We start from the raw sequence: 21,669 nt of genomic DNA on the forward strand, positions 1-21,669 counted from the left end.
CTGGTTCTGCTGGGGATTGTTTCCTGTTAAAAGGGAGCATCCTTAGTGTGAGGGATTGCCTATGAGTCAATGAGTTGATGCAATTAACTGGTTTTCCCTAGATATAGAACTTTGAATCAATTGATTGAATTGTAAAGTGCTTTTAGATGGCTTGGGTTGTGAATTAACACTATATAAATAAACGGAATTGAATTGAATATACCTAATACTAACCTTACCCTAACCCCAATTTAAAGAACAGAACTTTACCATATAGGAACCATGATTTTGGTCCCCATAAGGACATAGGTCCCCATGATGTGACTGTGTAAACAGATTAAAATTCCCCCACTGTCATTAAAACAAGTGCATACACACATACAGCCTTTATTTGCATGACTTTGGGGACATTTCATTGACTAACATTCATTTTATATGGCCTACCCAGACCCTACCCCTAACCATTACCAACATATTCCTAACCTTAAGCTAAACTTAATTCACACCCTAGTCCTAACCCTAACCCAAATGAGAAAACTTTACAACATTGGGACGCGTAGATTGTCCCCATTTTGACCACACTGGGGAATATTTAATGCACTGCTCCCAATTGATGCTCAAACGAACTTGCACAAACACACACACACACACAGCCACGCAAACAGCCTGCAGTCAGCTTGGATTTACTGATTAGCCCTCAGCTAACCTCTGTAAGACAGGATGCACCGGCTCATGTCTGTGTGGATTAAGGTTGCCTGTTAATTCAGCCTGTTGCTTCTGGCAAAAAAGTGAAAAAAAGAAAATTGGAGAAGGCAGCCAGAAAAAAATGGAGACCACAAATGTTGCATCTGAATGTAGAATGAGTTCCAGGAATGCGTATATCTATTTATAAAATTGTTTTATTTTTCTGTCTCTTTTATTTATCATCATCTTCTTTTTGGTGTGTTTGAAGAGGATTATTTTACATCTGTGCTCAGTCTGTCCCTAAAAATTTGCATAAAAGTTACAATTATAGGTCAGATGTTTTTGGTGAAATCACCACTGCAGCATGGAATTTATTGCTAGGGGAACTCTTAAATCAAAATATTGCATTCTTTACAAAGATTTGTAAAATTATAATCATTACTGACTTATTATGTTTATAGTAGCTAATCATAATGACAACATATTTAATATACGAATGTGTAAAGCATATTATTAGATCAGAAGCAATGCTAAATATCTTCTCAAGAAAAATATGGACCTCTCCCAGTCTCCTCTATTATGCACCCCTCCATGAGCCAAGTATGCATTAAAAGCTAAACCACAAGTGATACTTCAATAAAGTCATAAATTTATAAATCCAAAACACCTTGGCAAACGGAACATTGACATACCTTGCAATTAGGGCTGTAAAAGTTAAAGTGTATGGACAATGATTCAACTAATTTTTAATGGCATAGATTTTTTTATACCTGTGATTAACACGTGTAAAGCAGGGAATAATAGAGCACACAGAGCTTCAAATGAAAGAGGTTCTTTATTTTTTATAAAAATGTTTCATAAAAGAGTGTCAGACTGGTTTTGGTCATATGCTTCTTTGAAGTGTGAGTTAGGGGAAGACAGGTGAGATGTAAATCTTCCGGGTATTGTTTCTAAAAGTGTTTTGTAAGTAGGGGACAGATTGTGTCTAAGACCTCCTCTGTTCCTTCTTCCCGTCTTAAGATCATGGGGAGCAGAGCTTTTTCTCTGTCTGCACCCAGACTCTGAAATTCACTCCTCCCTGACATCTGCAATACAGTTTTTACCCTTGTTCAAATCTAAACTCAACTGTTCAAGGTTGCCCTCATGGGTTTTGCCATGCGCCTGTTTAGCGGTTGCTTTGTCCCTCCAATGTACAGGTCAGTGCACTCTTCACTACACTGAACGGCATAAACCACATTATCGATTTTGTTTCTTAGTCTCCTATCTTTGGGATTAACCAGCTTTTGTCTCAGGGTGTTGCTGGGTTTTAAGTGCACAGGGATCCGGTGCTGGCTGAAAAACCTCCTGGGTTTTTCAGACTCTAGCAACATATGGAATGACAATGTTCCTTATCCTGTTTTCTTCCCTCTCAGCAGGCCTCTTGTTTTTTTTTTTTGTTGTTTTTTTAAAGGCCCATATGGGATAAGCACAGTTCTATTTTTGTTTCAGAAATATAAAGATCATTCAGAGGTCAACTATCTTGCCATTGTTTGTGCTAATTTGTTTTTAAAACATAATAATTTTTAATTTTGCTAATGACGTTGCCATCCCAACAGAGGTTAGTGCTGCGCTGCTTTCAGAATTCAGTTATTGCATAAGATAACATGTCATTCCTATGCTGGTATTGAATATAAGAGTGGGCACATTTACCTAATTTAGTGGATGGAATTGTTTAATATTTTGTAAATCACCAGCCTTCAAGACCCTTCAGTTTGGACCTACCGTTACCCCTGGCAACCCAATGGCATTTCCTTTCAGTCTCCTGGCATTTCATCAATAAAAGCACAGGTGTAACTTAACATCACGGACTGCCGCTAAATTGTTCTCTATAAAGAACTTTCGAATCACCTTGGCAAGACCATCAATTTTAGGAAAAGTCCTAGAAGTGCTGAAAAAAGGGTTGACTTTGGTTCATCCAGAGATGCGTCTGTATGACTGTACAGATTGGGCAGTACTTCCTTGTAAATCTACCCGTGCAGAAAGCACCGGTGCTGGGCAGTGTGCACAGGTTCTGTGCCGGAGATTAAAGCAGGATAAAGAGCAGTGATTCTAGGGCTAAATTTCAAGGGCTTTTTTAAAAAGCCATATCAAACCTGTTGAGAGCATTCATTATTTCTACTTTTGTTAACATTCTTTTCTCTGAATTCCATTTTGGGTAAAAAAAAACCCTGCCTACAACCAGTCCCTTATGGGTTGCGGTGACGCAATTTAACAGAAAAGTTCAGGTCATTTCAACTTCACCGATCACCAATGCACTCTCTCCATGCGATGCTGCCATATCCAGTCTGAACCCACTATAAAAGATCACAAACAGAAAAAAACAACAAACATGCCATGTGATAAAGTTCAATACATAAACCGCAGGTTTCTTCTTTTAGCTTCCAATACTTATAAACCTCTGTGTTACAATCACACCACATCCTGACAAAAAACACTATGTGAAATAAAAGCAAACCGTAGTTTAAGATATTTTACTAGTAACCATTTTCAGTTCTCCACAGGTTAACCATCAATGTCTTTGGAGACAAAATGGTAAATGGCCTGTACTTATATGTATCGCTTTTTCAAGTAAGGAGACTTGATCAAAGTGCTTTACACTACATTCATTCATTCACCCATTCATGCACACACTCACACACTGATGGTGGCAAGCTACACTGTAGCCACAGCTGCCCTGGGGCTTATGACAGAAGCGAGGCTGCCATACACTGGCGCCACCAGGCCCTCTGACCACCGTCAGAGCTTAAACTGTCAATCCTTCGATTTCAGGGCAAACTCCTATAACCGACCCCACTGTCGCCCCAAAATAATTGCTTTTTACTTCTTCCAAAGCTTCTCTGAAAAACACAGAACGTAAACTGGCTTTATTCTCTGAAATCGTTGATAAGGGTTTGGTTCTAAAATATACCTGGGCCCATGGTGTGGGTTTGGGTGTTTCCCTGCATTTACCCTTTTACTCTTGCAAGGAGCAGATATGGCAGCTCATCTAACACAAGTAGGAGATACTTGTACCTCAAACGGTTGGTCAACAGTGTCAACATGTTCAAGCCACCTGTTTAATCACAGTAGTTTCACCCTCTTAAAGAGTGGTGGAATGTAACAAAGTACCTAAGTAAATGTTTTATGTATCTGTATTTTACTTAAGAAGATTTAATCATGGATACTCTCTACTTATGCTTCACTACAGTTTACATTAAGTACCTGTACTTTCAACTCCACTAGAAATTGTAATGCTTTTTATTACATGTTACATCCACGCCACATTATTTTTTTTCATTTATTTGTTTAGGAGCCTGAAACGGAGTTACAATGAGTGATGGTCTGATGTGATTCCCAGCTACTTAGAGCAGGATCACAGTTTCTGAACTGAATTATATTTGTGAGTTGTGTTTCTTGCTAATGACAGGTCACCTTAATGTAAAATGAGATTAGACTGTCAATAACAGGACTAACAGGACAAATAGATTTGAAACCATTAATAAGACAAATGCTTCCACATAAGCACTTTGGATCATTTATTAAATTTTAAATATTTATTTAACGGTTACATGGGTTTACATATTACAACGAGAGCACATGAGCTTTTCATCCCAGTTCATGAGGAGCTTAGTGGGCCTTAATTCAAAGGGTAACTTGCTGCATGGTTCTAAAGAAACACATTTAAATATAAATAAACAGTCTGTGGTACATATAGAATTTGAAATATACCAGTGTTCATCATCTTCCGCTTTATCCAGGACCGAGTTATGGTGACAGCAGTCTCAGCAGAGACTCTAAGACTTCTCTCTCCCATGACAACTCCTCCAGCTCTTCTGGGGGGAACCCAAGGTGCTCACAGGCCAGCTGATAGACATAGTCTCTGTCACCCTGTGGGATTTTTCTGTAGAACCTCCCACCAGGAATACCTGACCACTGCCTCACCATTGGTTTAAACAAATATCTTTTTATTAAGTGGTATTGGAGAGTTGGGGAACAGGGCCTTCATCTCCAATGTACTCCTTCCACTTGATCCTTAGCTCCTGTTGTAATCAGCCTCCCTTGAAGTGAGCGATTCCAGAAAAAGGGGTCTTGTTAGCTATACCTTAAATAAAAATTTCAGTGCCACTGACAAATTGGTGAGCTTGAGAAAAAATGTTTAACTTATGAAGTACTTGTAAACAAAACTGTACTAAAAGCTTTACTTCTTAATTAAATAATGTTATTGCAGAGGACATCACTTTGTTAATATTCTTAATCTTAGGTCATTAAAGTTTTTACAAAAAATTATTAATTTTGGAAATGGAAGTTAATGTGTATGATAGAGCAGAGGGGTAATGAACTGAGATCTGACAAATGAGGCTATAGTGAAAGGAAAATCAAAGAGACGTATGATAGGAGGAGATGGAGAAAAGTGGCAGGATGATATAGTGGATACCCTGATTTAAAGTGATGCAGAGGTATGATGTAATCCTATGCACTAATGGTTACAGCATTCCCAAATAAGTAAGGGTGATTTTACACGAGGTAGAAACGTAATTTCCTTAAAAACAATCCATTACTGTTATATGATTTCTGTATTTAATTAATTCATGGAAATAAAGGCCACTAATTTAAAAACAAAATGAGCCCTTTCCCTTTTTAAACACTTTTTAAAAGTCTGATCTGATTGTAAGACACAAAATGTTGTTGGCCTGAGCATACCAGATAAAAGTCCCGGTTTCTTTCTCGTTGTTTTTGCCTGCAGCTCGGCATCAGTTATAAAAAAAAAGGCCAATGAGCTAAGATCACAGCTTAAAAACATAAGCTATCTACCCATAACCACGGTAACTTGCCGCCCAGGGACACTGAAAAGAACATTTAATGAGCTGCTCTGTCAGATGGAAAACATTTTGGGTTTTTTTCTGTATGCATTTATTCTTCTTTGAATTCTACTGATTGCCTGCTGATACTGACCTGCTGACAGTCTACTCACCAATTCATTGTAGATAGAGCTGCGGCCTCTGATGTTCTGCCTAAAAAAATCCCAATGCAGAAACCCTTTTTCAGTGACAGTCTGTATTGCTGGATTTTACCTTAAAAAGGAAATTACAACTCATAAATGCATCTCTTCAGACTGGCTTTCTGAATAGATGTATGTAAGTGCATTAATAGGTACTTAAATGGGGTGTGGGGGCAAAATGGGCTTGAGAGTAAAATCAATTTCACCCTCATGAGGACTGCCAACGCCACAAACAAGTATGGTCCTCCTGTTTTCATTACTGCTTGGCATGAGAAATATTTTAACCTGACGATTACCACTTGCAGGCTCACCAGAGAAAGTGGCAGTCTTTTCGTCACAACACTAGAACGTCTGACCAGTTCTATGTCAAATATCCGGGGTTTGGCGAGGGGATTGGCTTCCGGGGGGGTGCTCAGCGTCTTGATCGTGGCTGACCATCCAACTCAACCCAAGGTTGGTCCTTCATTTGTCAGGGACCTCTTCTTAAGGGAAACCAAGAGCCAGAGAACCATGGCCAGGAAACTGCTTTGGACCATTGGTAATGACCTGAGCTGTGTGGTGAAAATATCTATGTTAATTTGTTACACTTTTTTTATTTAATGTTCATGTCAAGGATAAAGCTTTTACTCACGTAGCAAGATAGATGGTTTGTCTATTTAACGGTTTTACCAAATAGGTATTGGATATTGGCCAATAAGCTCAGTCCAAGCATCGGAAAAACTGGGTCAGTACATCTCTAGATGTAACCTTCTACTTTATAGCACCCTGGTGTATTGCTGATTACAACAGCAAGGTAATCAACAATTTAACAGATTTTGTTGGTTTTAAAGAGATCACAAACATGTCTTTCATAATCCAGGTAACAAGGAGAAACTCAAGATCTTATTGTCTGGACACCACGATCACCAACCAAGCAGTACATGCAGTGCCTATCTTATGGATGTTTTTGTTTATATATTTGTATATAAGTTCTAGATTATTTTATTTAATACAGAGTCAATTTATAAAACACTTTTTATGTAAGGATCTAATTGTGGAAACCATTATCAACCTTTTACTGCACATACAGTAAATCTTAACACGTATTGTGTAAAATAGTATTATTCAAGGAGGCAGACTCAGGGTCACTCATAATTTACTGCGGTTCAAACAGGCAGGTGGAGCTCCATTTAGGCAAGATGTTACACATCTTAATGTGCTATCCATTTTTATGGACACTTTAACCACTAGTCCGTAGACGTCTAAAAGAGGCATCAAGCCCTCTCTTCCTTTTACAGGAACTGCTTCCCTGCCTAACTGTCTTCAATACCCTCCACAGTGATTAGCATCCTCCACCCTGGTGCCCAGCCAAACAACAGCGACAAGCCAAAAAGCATCACACAAGTCTCTGGTCCACTTTCCTTCTATCCGCTTCCCTACAGGTAAACTCAATCTCTAATCAAGGGCTGAATCCCAAATCACTCCCCAACCACTAACACCTTCAACACTCACAGCCGTACAAAGCGCCTGAATTGTGCATGGGGGGGACTGTGTTGCTATAGGAAGGTGTCCTTCCTATAGCCACATATGTGTGGCTGTAGCTCTGTGGCGCAAATTAACATCACATCAAACATTTGCCATTTTCTTGAAAATGAATCTATCCAGTCAAATAAAACAATTTCAAAGAAGACCTTATATTTAGGGCTTTTTAAATTTTTTTTCTGAAAGTGTGATGAAAATGCAGGAAATCAGTAGAACTTACATTTGGATGGACACGTTTCCTCTGCCACTACTTCATTTTTACACCCGCTGTCAAATTCCAGCAAGTCTGCACTGATGCATTAACCCTACCCACTACATGGTAGGGTTAATGCTTTGGGTTAGTCTTTAGGGGCCAGTTTAGGATTCAGCCAAGGTCTCTGCAGGAGCCACTAGACCTCCTAATCATCTTTACAGGTGCTGTGAATAACTGTTATATTCAATTCCCAGTCAGCTGGGACACCATATTATTTTGTGATACTTTAAGATATGTATTGCCCAATCCGGCAGGGGTGAAAAATATCTTATTTAATCAGATATTGTTCTGACTGTTATATATCTTTTATGAACACACGCCCTATTAACTGTGTGTTAGAACAACGAATGAAAGTGTGAATCGAGCTCAAATTATGGTCAAACAGATAATTATCCACATGTATGGAATACATTCACCACATATTCCGTTCAAAATATTAGAGTTTATTAACAAAAATGATTCAGCTCCAAGGGAAACCTATATCAGTTAAAAACTCTTGACTAATAACTAGTGAAACTCAACTAAGCTAAGCTCCTATGTACAAAGAGGAAGGGTAAACATGGTTGCAAACCAAATTACAGTTTAAGATAGATTTTGTGTTTGAAAAAATGTGTGATCAAAATTGCTTTTCACTCATTTAGAGCAATTGGAACCAATTCAAAATGCAAATCCATGAGGTAAATAAAATATTATTTGGTCAAATAATGTTTTATTAAATTATTTGCTTAATCGGGAACCAGTAACTTTTAGTTAAATGATTCTTTACCCTCTTTGAAATTGCTAGCAGCGACATCAGGGTTCCATTAAATAACTGTTGGTCATACTTGGTAACTGAAATGTAATGAGACTATCAGAAGACCGATGAACACTAATGTTATATCAGTGTTTAAACTCTTAGTTAAAAAATAAAGCTTGTCCAAGCTTCAACAGCTCAAAAGATATCACTGTAGCATAGCGTAGCATGCAGTCCATCCTGTTAGCTTTGTCTTTACTTATCAGTAAACACATTAAATGATCAAAATCATCAAAAGACATATTGTTTAACTAGATTCTGTTGCTAACAGTGCCAGACCTCCAAACCTCTGTCCATGTCAATTTTGTATGGTCCAATATTGTGTCCCAAACCTAAAAAATAAGGTTTCAGTTCTATAAAGCTATTAATCAGCTTTATATTTTTTAATATATAAAAACTATTTATTTTTTGAGAATTTCTTTATTCAAGAGCAGCTATGCAAATATACAAACATCTAGAAAAAGTGCACTATATCATATTATTATCCTTGTGAATCCCATATTATTCATTCTTCTTTGCCTTTTCTAAAAAGTGCTTTAAATCAGCACTACCTGTCCTTATCCATGCTGGATCAGATCCTGGCCTTTGAAAAAGGAAGCAGGGAAAGCAGAAAACAGCATTAGCCTCACTACATGCAGTTAGCCAAGCCTTGTTTCTACACCAGGAAAAGGATGTTTCTTGTGCCATTTCTCTCTCTCCAATGCGTCTCCCGCGACTCAACCTGTCAATCACCCACAAAACGTCTGCGCTGTGGCGGAAAGTGATGAGCAACTATGCTTCCTGTCAACTCAGATTGCAGGTTAGCTGTACCCTGAGCTCTACTGTACATTTGTATTGCAGAGGAGCTACTGTGCATGTACAACTTTTTACAAGGGTCAAAGGGTTAACATTTTTGCAACATTTTGTCCCCCATAGCTGTGTCTGGTGACACCATCAAGCTGGATTAGTGTTGATGATGTCACCGCTGCGACAGATATCAGGAAAGTAAACAATGGAGAGCAGTAAAGCATAGTAAGTGGGCTTTATTGTTTCGCTCTTTTGTCCCTCCAAATCCCTCTCACCAGTCTTGCGCCATGTTTATCGAATGTTAACAAAGCTGTTTTGGCTTGTTAGATTAGACGTGACTGGTGCGGTGTGTTGTGGTCCGTACGTTGTGTTTAATGGTATCAAGTAAATTAGCGTGTCAAACTGGGTCTTATGTTAGACCTAGATTTAGACAGATTTTATGTCATTTTGTTTACAGAAGTGTAAAACAAAAAGAAATTTCGTTTGAACCAGCTTTGGACAATTTCATCTTATTTAAAAGAGCAGCCTTGAAAAAATAGTAAAAAAATAAAAAAAATTATAATAATAACATAAAATACAGATACTTGTGTGAAAATGTAATGAGTAGAAGTCAGATATGGGAAGAAAAACAAGTAATGGAGTAAAGTATAGATACCTAAAAAGTGTACTTAAGTACAATAACAAAGTTTTTGTACTTGACACCTCTGCAGAGGAGTTAGCAGCTATGCAGTCAATGAAAGGGACAATGACTGGTAATGATTTGTTCACAGAGGTAAATGCATATTTGGACAAGTTAGAACTGAAATGGGACAAGCTGGCAACAGATGGTTATCCAAATCTAGCGGAAAATGTTTGACTTTTAAAGAGAATGCAGGATAAAGTGACAGAACATAGCCCTGAGCATAAATTGACATTTTTGCATTGTATTATACATCAGGAAGTTTTGTGTAAATTAGTGTTAGAAATGAGCGATGTTGGTGTTGTAACTAAATTAATCAACTTAATCAGAGTGAGGGCATTAAATCACAGACAATTTATTGCACATTTGGATGAAAATTAGATTAAACATGGTGATATAAGCAAGATATAATATCTTTGCAATGTCAGGTGGCTCAGCCTGTGCAAAATGCTGAAAAAGTGTCTGGGACCTGAGAGAGCAGATTGAGGATTTCTGTGTGAAGAAAGGACATGACATCCCAGAGTTTTCAGAGGGAGACCTTTGGCAGACCTCGGACAACATTCTCATGTGGCCCCTTGTAAAAATGTATTGCCCACCTCTGGTCTAAAAGAATTCCAGATGAAGATGTAAAATATGAGACTTTGGTGTCATCTAGTGGACAACCCTCACAGCATACCTTACCGGCACCCAAACTGTAACATAACAGTACTATCAATTAGTACCCTGGCAAAAAAAGGGTTATGCCAGGCCGAACCTGTCGTCATAAGAAATATTTGTGGGAGAAGAAAAAATAGTAGAAAATAATTGTTTCCGCCCGGTTTCGAACCGGGGACCTTTCGCGTGTTAGGCGAACGTGATAACCACTACACTACGGAAACTGTTAGATATACACTGCTGTGACACGCAATTAGTAGGTCAATCATCGTGTACCGTCAAAAGTCTCCCGTGCTGTGCGCCCTTTCAAATACAAACACCGGTACCACACTGCTACTGGCTCCGTTTAAGACTTGACTCATTTCAAACACCTCTAAACCAGAAAACACAATAAGACACAATATCCCAGCAATATAGAGATATAAATAAATGCATGTACAATTTCAGCTAGTTCAAACAACTGGAAGTGGGTCAGGGGCATTACTTATTGAACTCTCCTCGCACAGTAATAAAAAACAATATATTAATAAATCTTCATAAAAACAAGGAATGAGTCACAGCAAACGATAGGACTGAGGCACAATGACGGAGTCTTAGAAAATAGGAGGTAACTTAGTACAAAGATGATAAAACTGGCTTTCAAATAGATCAACACAAAAAATAAAAACACTATTAAAAAAAAAAAAAAAAAGAAAAACATGTTTCCGCCCGGTTTCGAACCGGGGACCTTTCGCGTGTGAGGCGAACGTGATAACCACTACACTACGGAAACCTGTATCTACTCTCGTCATATATCTGTAACTAATACTGATATCGCGACTATGCGCGGCGTGACCGTTGGTATTTCTTTGCCGATACCGTCCAAAACAGTTTCCCATTCATTTTCACCAGCATGAAACCAACGTATATAACTGCACAAATTTCCAATATATTTTTTGTAGTAGTTCTGAACGCAATCGATGCAATACGGCTCTATGCACAACTCTACGTCTTCCTGAATTTAAAGTTTTGTGACAAGTAGCTTTTTTGTTTTTAAAAATTACTAGATGGGCCCGAAAAGGTACTTAATGTAAAGACAATTTTGCTGAGTTGGCAACAATCCAGATGTGGCTTCGCTGTTCATTTATACTGCTGGAGTAAGAGCGCTCATGCAGTCGAATGAGGACATGAGGCCGCACTTTTGACACACCCACAAAATTTGGGTGTGTCAAAAGTATACAGTGTAATCATAAATGGTTGATAGACATTTTACACATGTGGAACAATTCATTCTATTTCTAAAGTGTTCCAAAGAAAATTAGGGAATTCTCTTTACATGGTGTTTAAACAGCTAAACATCTTGGTGCTTTAATTCCCCCTATATACAACTGCATTTGCTTCAACAAACCCACTGTTATTCAGACAGGCAGACAGTACTGCGATGATCATAATCTTTTAGAAAAAAATTTCATTGCATTAAGTTTGACTTCACTTGCTTTGTCAGAAACTCCAGAAGACTCAGGTGGAGGCATCAACAAAGATTACCTGACAAGCAGACCCATAACAATGCCTTATCATCTAGTCAGCAGCAAAGGAGCACCACAGGGGACAGTACTCTCACTACTACCTTTTATTCTGCAGACCTCCAACTTCCAGTACAACTTCCAACTACAGCATTAGAGCAAATCACTTAAAGAAGCTTACACGATGATAACAAAAAAACAAAAAAGCTGACTCTGCTTTGGAACTCCTGTAAAACCTCTGAGAGTGACCTCACAAAATATGATTCTTGATGAAATGAAGAACATTATGATCAACTGTGAGCTTCCTCTTCAGACGATTGTTGAACACCAACCGTCTTAATTCAAATGCTTGTCCACATCCTGTGAACCACACACCGCTTCAGACTATCCTTCTTGCCTACAGCTCTGAACATCTACCTCATCCATCTATTTTCCGTCACGCTTATCCCAAGCGGGGTCATGAGAGGTGCTGGTGCCTATCTCCAGCTATCTACGGACGAGGGGCGGGGTACACCCTGGACAGGTCAACATCTACAACATCTTATTGCAAAACAAAAAAACTGGTGAGTTTGCACATTCATTTTCCACTTTGAATTGATAAAGTTTTTTTTTTTCAGTTTCTTTTACCATATTAAATTAAAGGCTCAATTACAGTTCATCCATTGGTTAGTAGTTATAGTCAGTAGGGGGCAGTAGTATATTCTCATTCTCATTCTCAGTCTAAAGAAATTATCCTCTCTAGACTGCTCTTTGATAGCTTAAAATTATCCTTATACTGATACTTATCAAACTTTTGATCCAATGACCAAACTATGCTGAAATTTGGACCACTAATGTGAACATGTATAAATTACAAAAGAAAAGAGGTAGCATTAAAGGTTACGGTAAATAATTACACCTAGGGTGAACAATTGAACTTTGCATCAGTGTGGCACAGCTTTTTATCTATCTAAAAAGGACTTTCTAAAATGGTCACACAATATATTCCTTCTAACTACACTTTTTTTAAATTTTCCAAATAAAAGCCTAAATGCATGAACCTAATTTTAGTTTTTCTACCAAAGTAATACAGTAATGAAATAAACGATCTGCCTTAGTGCTCTCTGCAGGACATATGTGTATATGTGTATAACCTGGGCAGATTTTGTTTCTACATTACAAATGAAATTAGATATTTAGCTATGCTATATAGAGAGATATAATTCAGAGATAATATGGATTAAGTGCTAGATTAATGAGACATATACTTTCTTTTATTCAGAACTTTATTTCAAATTTCTTAATATGCATGCCCAATCGCTTTTATACTTGTGTCAAAACTTTTGCATATCCTTCTACATGCTTCTTATGGTAGTTTGCAGTTATCAGGTCCCAGAAATGCTAAATCAACAGTCTAAGTTTTGTTTTCCAAAGCAGGTATTCACAAAGTTAGGCAACAAAACAGAACATATTTTAAAAAGGTCAAAACCCTTTTCTACTAAATTACACATTTTGTGTATTTCTTATAGTGAGGAATTAATGCTCAGCTGTGAGATTAAAGTTTTGTCTTCTTCACTATTTCTTGCTAACTGTGGGAGAGGCCATTAACACTAGGACTATTATGATGTAAAATAATTGTTTCCAGGTGTCCATCAAATAAAAAAGCTAAACTTTCTTTTGCTGGGATTAGCAATTGTATATAGTATTTCCTTTCTCACATAACCTGTCCTACTATGTTTCAAATCTAATCTACACTAGTTTTTGATAAACAAAGCCCAATGCTAATAGAGAAAATGAGAATGTTTCTGCATATATCATGTATCTTAAATGACAGGAAATGCTTACATGACTATATAAAAGCTGTAGTATTAGTCAAAATGTTTCTTCAATGAATCATACTTCCAATGTATTAGACATGATTTAAGTGAATGTTGAGGGGTTGGCATGTGATCAAAAGGAAAAAAATTATTATATCAGTGTTGCATAGCTTTTCATCCGTCTAGAAAGGACTTTGCACAATATATTCCTTCTAACTACACTTTAAGGAAAGTTTATAAGGCCGAAATAGTGTCAGACATACTAAGAAAACTAAAAAAATATTTTTTCCCCCCATTTACAGTCACTCTTTGATAACATCATCAATGTTTGGCTTTCCTGTTATATTCTGAATCATATTTCTTCTGATAAACATCAGATGTTGCTCCTGATGGCGTTATGACTATGGATGTGTCACTGACCATGGAAGGAATTCGTCTTCCTAAAATACAAACCTTCGTTGCGAGTGATGCAATTACAGTGATGTTTCTGAATCAACGAAGCCAAAATGTCAGTCACTTGTTAGACCTCTTGATTGTTTAACTAATCCAGCTGTCTTTGGTGCAAAACAGTGAGATATGAGGACAGACAATGACATTATTTTAACCACTTTAAATAATAATAATAATAAACTCTGTTTTTATCATATTTACATATATTGGTGCAGAAGGAGACTCAACATGGCTTTGTTCATTTTTCTTTTCTCTAAGTTTTCTCTTCCTCATTTTTATGTTTTTTTTAATCCCCAAATGTGGCTCTAAGCCCAAAAGAGTGACACACACCAGGAGATTGCTCTAATAGAAATGTATAAAAAATATTTTTGACAAATGACAGATTTCCTGGGGAACCCCCTACATGCAGTGTTTCTTTAAATAATTGCTCCTAGTTACAAAGAGAAAACAAAATCTATTGAGGCACAACATTCCTACAACATTTAATATTCTACAATGAAATATTTAGTTTTATGACCTCTGTGAATGTCTTTGACCATGTTTAAATTTGTTTAATATGAGAGGCAGCTTTCACATGAAATGTGCAACCTATTAGTCTACCAATCCAATACAAAAAAATGTTTAATTAGTTCTCTGCTTTTCTATAAAGAGGTCAAGATGTTCTTAACATCAACTGAGGTGGTCTTGATCAGTATTACCCTAGGTGTTAATAACCATCTGTTTAGATGGTGATATGACTGTGACTGCTTAGTTTAAAAGATGAACAGCATCCAACCTAAATAAATAGTTGTTTGGAGCAGAGGAAAAATCTATCCTGAATGAGAGAAATCCAACAATAATCTGCATCGACCTTATTTTGATTATCTCTGCATCTACTCAAAGAAAAATGTGGAAAATGTATTTTTCCTTGCAGCGTCAAATTTTGCTTGCATGTCAAAAATTTAAATCCTTATAAAATTTGATGCACACCGACTGATATTTTTGTTTCAGTTAATTTGAGTGACTATAGTTTAAAGTTCAGAAAAGAAATGTTTCTCATTTTAAAACACTCAAAAATTTTGTCAGCATATTGAAAAGGTTTCAATTGGTTTTCAAATTGGGTAGTCTCTTGTTTTGGGCATCTTTTGTTGGAATAAATATCAATGGAGGATATATGAAGGGACTACACTAAAAATGTCAAAGAATCCTCCAAAACCTGGACAGTAGAATGAAGCATTCAAATCTACTGTACCACCAGAAATCGTGGATCTCCAAATTCTGAAAACGTCTCACATTGTAATGTAAAAGTTAATTTTTATTATCATTCAAAAGTTACAAATACAAAAAGCCTATCAGTGAATGTATTGGTTTTCTTTGGGTACTCCAGCTTCCTCTCATAGAGCAAAACTGTGAATTTTTGTCTCTTAGTCCCTTTTTTGGCCTAAGTCTCAGTTACGTCAGACAGTTAGTTTGACGCAAAACAAACCAACCCGAGGTGGCCAATAAACAGCACATGGATGGCTATATGAGGAGCTTAAAATGACTGTGTGGTTGGTGGCCAGAGTAAAAACATTTTAAGATTTATCACTTACATCCTGTTGCTGCCAAAAAAAGGATTCATCAGCTGTGGTTCAAAGAAATAAAAAAAAAGTGGACTGGACATAAACGATCATCAAACATGCCCTCGTATGCAGCTCACACTTCATGCCAGGTAAGTTAAAGGTAAGTTAAGGTGAATAAGATTTGATCTTTCATTGGATTATGATTTGGTTAACTAACTATACTCACCTAGTTCCCCATTAAGAGGTAGTTTATTTCTCTTCTGTTTACAATCACCTAAGCCTGTTACATGGTCCTGGCCTTGATGCAACAAGGATTGTCCTTTGTTTTACAATAAACACCAACCTCAACCAAAGGTAATCCTATCATATCTTCTAGGGGCGGTCCTAGCCCATTATGCACACCTGCTGAACACCACCACCCATATTGCCCTTCGATATAACTGTGTGTCTTGTGTCATGGTCGTGTGCCTTTATACTGCCCTGTGGTTTACTGACACCTCTTCAGAGTGTTCCTAGGAGTGTTCCTAGTCTTTCGCCATTGAAATAACCAACCATGACCCCACAAGGATCACTGGCTATAGACAGAGTGATGATCAGTGATTTCATTTTCATTGTTAATATTCAAGAAATTTCTAAAACAGTAAATTTTTCTTTTACCAAAAAATGTTTGTCATTTCCCTCATTTGAAATAGTATTCCATTTTTGTTACAGTTAACAGGTGGAAGCCCCAGTGTGTGTCTCCTTCCCCTTTTTGTCTCAGAGATAAAGTTATGCCATATCCAAACACTAAAAAAGAGGAAATGATCTCTTGTGGCGTGTTGACGACACAGACTATTTATACAAAGTCCCTGCAGCTCTTCACATCTGTCGTCCTACAGATTTCTGCCATTCATCATGGAGGAGGTCTACGTCAGGCATGTGGAGCTGCTCGGCTTCGAGAAACGCTTCTTCCCAAGTCAACATTACGTGAGTCCACAAATCCTTTAAATGTGAAAAAAATAAATAAATTGATCTTTAAACCTTGCATTTACACTTTCAATCAATTACAGAACTCAAAGGAAATATTTGTTGATGTGTCTGATCTTTGAAAATATCCACCGTTAAATGTTGTTTAGGTTTACAGGCTGATGGTGAAATGGAGCGACGAGTCGGAGAAACTGATCTACCGGACGTATCCTGAAATCCACACTTTTCATGTTAGTTCCTCTGCAGTTTGCTGTTAAAGCTCTACCAAATGTAAAGATTTGACAGGTTTAAATTTTGTTCCCTTGTGTTTTTCCTGCAGAAGTCTTTGAAGGAGATGTTTCCCATTGAGGCCGGACAAATAGACAGGAGGGACAGAGTAATCCCATCACTACCAGGTAAAAAAAAAATTTGCATGCTCAGATTATAGATTTCACTCTGTCTCTGCCCTCACCTCTTTCTCATGGGGCATTGAATGTTAGAGGGTGTCAAAATAAGTTCACAGTTTCCGTGTAAAAACCCCATCCATATGCTGCAATCATCTTCCAGGAAGCACCTGCGATTAACAAAGACATGGGGCTGAATTCACTTCTCTTTTTTCTTGAAAGAACAACTGAAATCAACTGTAATGAGCAGCAGCCAAAGTATTTTTTAAGCACTGATGAGGACAAATATTGTGGAATGTAGCTTCAGTTCTAAGATTAAAACTTCAACTTATTAGCGTTCAAGCTGTTTAGGAATAAAGTAAATACTTGATCATAATTAGCGAGTTTTGGTGTTAGTTTGATTTTGCTTGTGGCACCAGTAGGTGTGAAGTTCTTTTCAAAACAGGCGTGAAATATACTAGTTTCACCGTCTGCAGATTCCTATTTATAACAACAGAGCAAAATCACCTTATTTAATGAAAAAAAGATTCAGAACAAACAAAAGTAATGGATTATAAGTAGCAGAAGGTAATTGAAAAAGGATAATTAAAGCTTTTACATCTAAAATGCAAGTTTACTTTCCTTTTTCATTCGCCTTTTAAGTATCCTCCTACAGTTGAATCTCGGTCTGAAACGACTCATACTGATTTGACACAAATGTCATCTTCTCAGAAAATGGCAAGTTATATTTACACATAATTACTGTTTTTCTTACAGTTAAATCATCAATGATTTGCTCTTTATCTGAGATGACTGGTGTGGAAGTAAGCAATGGCCACACCTATTGCTGAGACCTAACAGCTTGTAATTAGCTACAATCAAAACTTTTTTATTTTCAGAATAAAAGCCTAAATGCATAACCCTAAATTTATTTTTTCTACCAAAGCAATACAGTAATGAAATGAAGAACATGGCTTAGTGCTCTCTGCAGGGTAATGTCCTCACAATTATATATTTATATATATACAAGCATTATCTTGGCAACTACCAACCCAACCTTTTCTCACACCATTGTAGATGATGGTAAAACAAATGACCTGAGCAGATTTTGTTTCTACATTGCAAATGAGATTAGATATTTAGCTATGCTATATAGAACGATATAATTCAGAAATAATTTGGATTAGTTAAGTGCCAGACTAATGAGACAAATATTATTCAGAACTTTATTTAAAATTTCTTTATATGCATGCCCAATCACCTTTATATGTGTGTCATAACTTTTGCATATCCTTCCAAATGCTTCTTATGGTAGTTTGCAGTTATCTAGCTCCCAGAAATTAGCAGATGCTCAATCAACAGTTTTGTTTTTCAAAGCAGGTATTCACAAAGTTGGGCAACAAAACAGAACCTCTTTTAAAAAGGAGAAAACCCTTTTCTACTAGATTTCACATTTTGTACATTTGTTTTAGAGAGGAATTAATGCCCTGCTGTAAGATAGTTTAAAAAATGTCATTCTTAACATTTTCCTGCTTACTGGGGGAGAGGCCATTGACACCAGGAATATTATGATGTAAAATAATTGTTTCCAGGTGTCCATCAAATAAAAAAACTAAACTTTCTTTTGCTGGGATTAGCTAGTGTATATAGGATTTATTTACTCACATAACCTGCTCTACTATGATTCAAATCTAATCTACACTAGTTTTTGATCAAAAAAAAAAAAGAAAAGAAAAAAAAAGCCCAATGGTAAAAGAGAAAATTATGTGTTTCTCCAAAAATCATATATCTGAAATTACAGGAAATTCTTATATGACTATATAAAAGCTGTTTTATTAGTCAAAATGTTTCTTCAACGAATCACACTTTCAATGTTTTAGAAATTATTTAAGTGTATGTTTAGGGGTTGGCATTGGATCGGAAGGAAAAAAAAAATCACATTTAGATCGGTGATGAGAAAAGCCAACAATTTCTGCCTGTTTCAGCAGGTTAGAAAGCAAATTGAAAAATAAATGTTGCATGCATAAGAACTGTGCACTGTTTGAAGAACTGCACAAGAAATCATAATAATTATGATGCTGTACAACTACTGGCAGTTGCAGTTTTACGGTACATTTTTGGATACTTCATCCTGTGTTTCATTAATCTTTGGAAAACACTAACTATTTTCTCAGCTGAATCCTAATTTAAAGAAATTATGCATGATTTAATTCAATTGCATTCGGTTTAGGAGACAGAAGCAGACGTACAAAAAAAAGGACATATACAAAAGATAACCGATAAATAGCTCCACAGGTGGCCCCGTCCAGGAAATACACAGCCAGACAGATGTCAACAGATCTATGGCTATGCTCCCCTTGCTCTATGAGTGGTCATTTTATACAGCAGTATTTTCTCTTGTGTTTCCTACTATTTTGCTTCAAAGTGCACAGATCTGCATTAAACCAGAGAGAAAGCTTTCATTTTTTTAAAAGTTGTTCAAATTTAGATCACAGAGAGAGCCTAAACAGGACCACAGAAGGTAAGTCAGCAGTCAAAACAGGAAGTGAACGTGAATCATTGCACCAACAGCAGCAGTAGCACCACTAGATGAGCTAGAGGGAATCCAGATTGGGAGCTTGGGTAACAATTTAATGTTGGGATGATTCTGGATTTGATAGAAAACAGATCATATGTTGTTGCAGTTAAGAGGTTGCTCTCCCCCTCATTTACTTTTCTCTTTGCTGCGGCCAAAAAAATAAAAAATAAGATGGAGGGGAAATTGTCTGCTGAACATAACTGGACGATGCTTACTTATTTTGAAATGCTGTAGCACCTGTGGGCATTTCCAGTGTTTTGGGGGTTTTAGTTTCAGTTTTTTCATGAGCTGAGAGTGTGCAGCTTCTCATTTTGTTTTTTCTTCATGTTCCTGTTTAAACTTTATGTATTCCTGAGCTTTCTGATTAAAAACAGAACTACAAAGTTACACACATTACACATACCGCTTGTGTAATGTTACTAAACATTTGCAGAATGAAAAAGAAGAAGCAGAAACAAAAGCTCAGTGCTGATGCAAAATGCAGCTCACTGTAAACCTCTGAATGTTCCAAAGAAAAAGCAGCAGGCTGTGATACAATGTTTGAAATGGTCTGTTACTGTCAACTCATATCTAAATGTGATGTTTTATTTAGCCTTGAATGTTGATTACATGAATGGGTTTTACCAAGGTTCTGGTGATAAAAAAAAAAATACTTTTAGGTGTTATTTGTCCCCTTTACTGCTGGCAAATGTGTCTTACAGTGTCCCTGTAGGGAACCCTGCTCCATTTCTTCAAGTAATAACATGGAATCTCAATTTATCTGCACATACTACATTTCAAAGCTTAAAAAAAAGCTAAATTTCAGGTCCTAATACAGAACTGTGTGATGGATAAACCTGAGGCTTTATCACTTAAAGTCTTCCAGGTGACTTTTATGATTTAAGTGTAACTCCATTTCAGTCATTCAGTCGTTATTTTGTTCAACTACTGGAGACCTTTCCATCTTTGCAACTCACTCTGGAAGTGTTCTCTTGGGTTATCTCTTCAGCTCCACGGTGGGTGGACAGCCAGAAATCAAGAGAAGACAGGAAGACCACTCTGGCCGAGTATTGCCAGACACTCCTAAGCTTGTCGCCTCACATCTCGCGCTGCAAACATCTTTCCAACTTCTTCAGGGTCCGGCCCGAGGATGAAAACCCACCTGCACCAAACACGTCAGTATATCACACAGCGACATTGATTATGCTATTATATATTTTATCTTGGAAAAACATGACAGCTGACAATTACTCCAACAGACTGAAAAGAAATGAGACTTTTGTGGAGTCTAGGGATCTCGCGAGAGGCAATGCTTCAGGTAGGTGTTGGTGTAACTGTTTTAACAGGAAATCTCTGAAAACTTTAATTATTTTTATTTTAACTTGTGTAACAATAAATAATTTATCTAAGCTGTTTTGAAAGGCTAAATCTACGTATTTTGCATGTAACCACATGACTGATTTCCTACCCATATTTTAGTGGTTACATAGTTTGATGATTTAAGCAATTTTGAAAAATGATGAAAAACCACCATGGAACTAGATGGGTTTTGGTCTCTTGAATCAGCCTTTTTTTTCCAATAGTTTGCTAAATTTTAAGGGGAATTGCTGTTTTTCACCTTGCAGAGATTTCTGGCCCTATCATCCTGGATACCTACAGAGTGATTGCTGACTTTGAAAAGACATCCAAACATGAGATCAATCTTCACACTGGAGATCTAGTAGAAATTGTGGAGAAAAATCAGAATGGTGAGAAAAGCATCAAATATTTGGACCAGCGTAACATGTAAAGTTGGAGGTCACAGGGCCTTTTGGACTGGACACTACTAACCTTAAAAAAATGAAATAAAATTAACTGTTTATAATTTTATATTTAAATATCTTAAAGGAATAGTACACCCAAAACATGATTAGCCTTCATTTTCTACTCACCCCCATGCTGAACAACACTCTGGAGTACTTTTTTGATATCTCAAATGCATCTGGAGATCTGGGAGGCTTCTTGCTGTCTGCTGACATTCCAATAATGGAGGTCTATGGTGCCCGAGGCAGAAAGGTCCATAAAAGTCCACAAAAAACGTGTCAATATTCCTCCATACTGCTCGTCCAATGTATTCCAAGTGTCCTGAG

The 21,669-nt window shown here is 37.1% G+C and overlaps 1 protein-coding gene and 2 non-coding genes across 3 annotated transcripts in view; 1 reads left to right on the plus strand and 2 right to left on the minus strand.

Moving 5' to 3' along the window:
* Window positions 1–10,517: 10,517 nt before the first annotated feature.
* On the minus strand, window positions 10,518–10,590 carry trnav-aac. The gene has a single exon. It is a non-coding gene; the product is annotated as a tRNA-Val (tRNA).
* A 475-nt stretch (window positions 10,591–11,065) lies between these two features.
* Window positions 11,066–11,138, minus strand: trnav-cac. The gene has a single exon. It is a non-coding gene; the product is annotated as a tRNA-Val (tRNA).
* Window positions 11,139–16,499: 5,361 nt separating this feature from the next.
* The window catches only part of ncf1 (neutrophil cytosolic factor 1), a 10,074-nt gene continuing 4,904 nt past the window's right edge, over window positions 16,500–21,669 (plus strand). The window contains exons 1-6 of the mRNA XM_015383608.1: window positions 16,500–16,621; window positions 16,771–16,851; window positions 16,941–17,016; window positions 20,550–20,715; window positions 20,800–20,858; window positions 21,166–21,288. Of these exons, the coding sequence (XP_015239094.1) occupies window positions 16,550–16,621; window positions 16,771–16,851; window positions 16,941–17,016; window positions 20,550–20,715; window positions 20,800–20,858; window positions 21,166–21,288 (577 nt within the window). The 5' untranslated portion in view covers window positions 16,500–16,549. The remainder of the gene's footprint in view (window positions 16,622–16,770; window positions 16,852–16,940; window positions 17,017–20,549; window positions 20,716–20,799; window positions 20,859–21,165; window positions 21,289–21,669) is intronic.

Source organism: Cyprinodon variegatus, unplaced genomic scaffold (genome assembly GCF_000732505.1).
Source record: "Cyprinodon variegatus isolate N-32 unplaced genomic scaffold, C_variegatus-1.0 Scaffold288, whole genome shotgun sequence".
In the NCBI taxonomy this organism is placed as follows: Eukaryota; Metazoa; Chordata; class Actinopteri; order Cyprinodontiformes; family Cyprinodontidae; genus Cyprinodon; species Cyprinodon variegatus.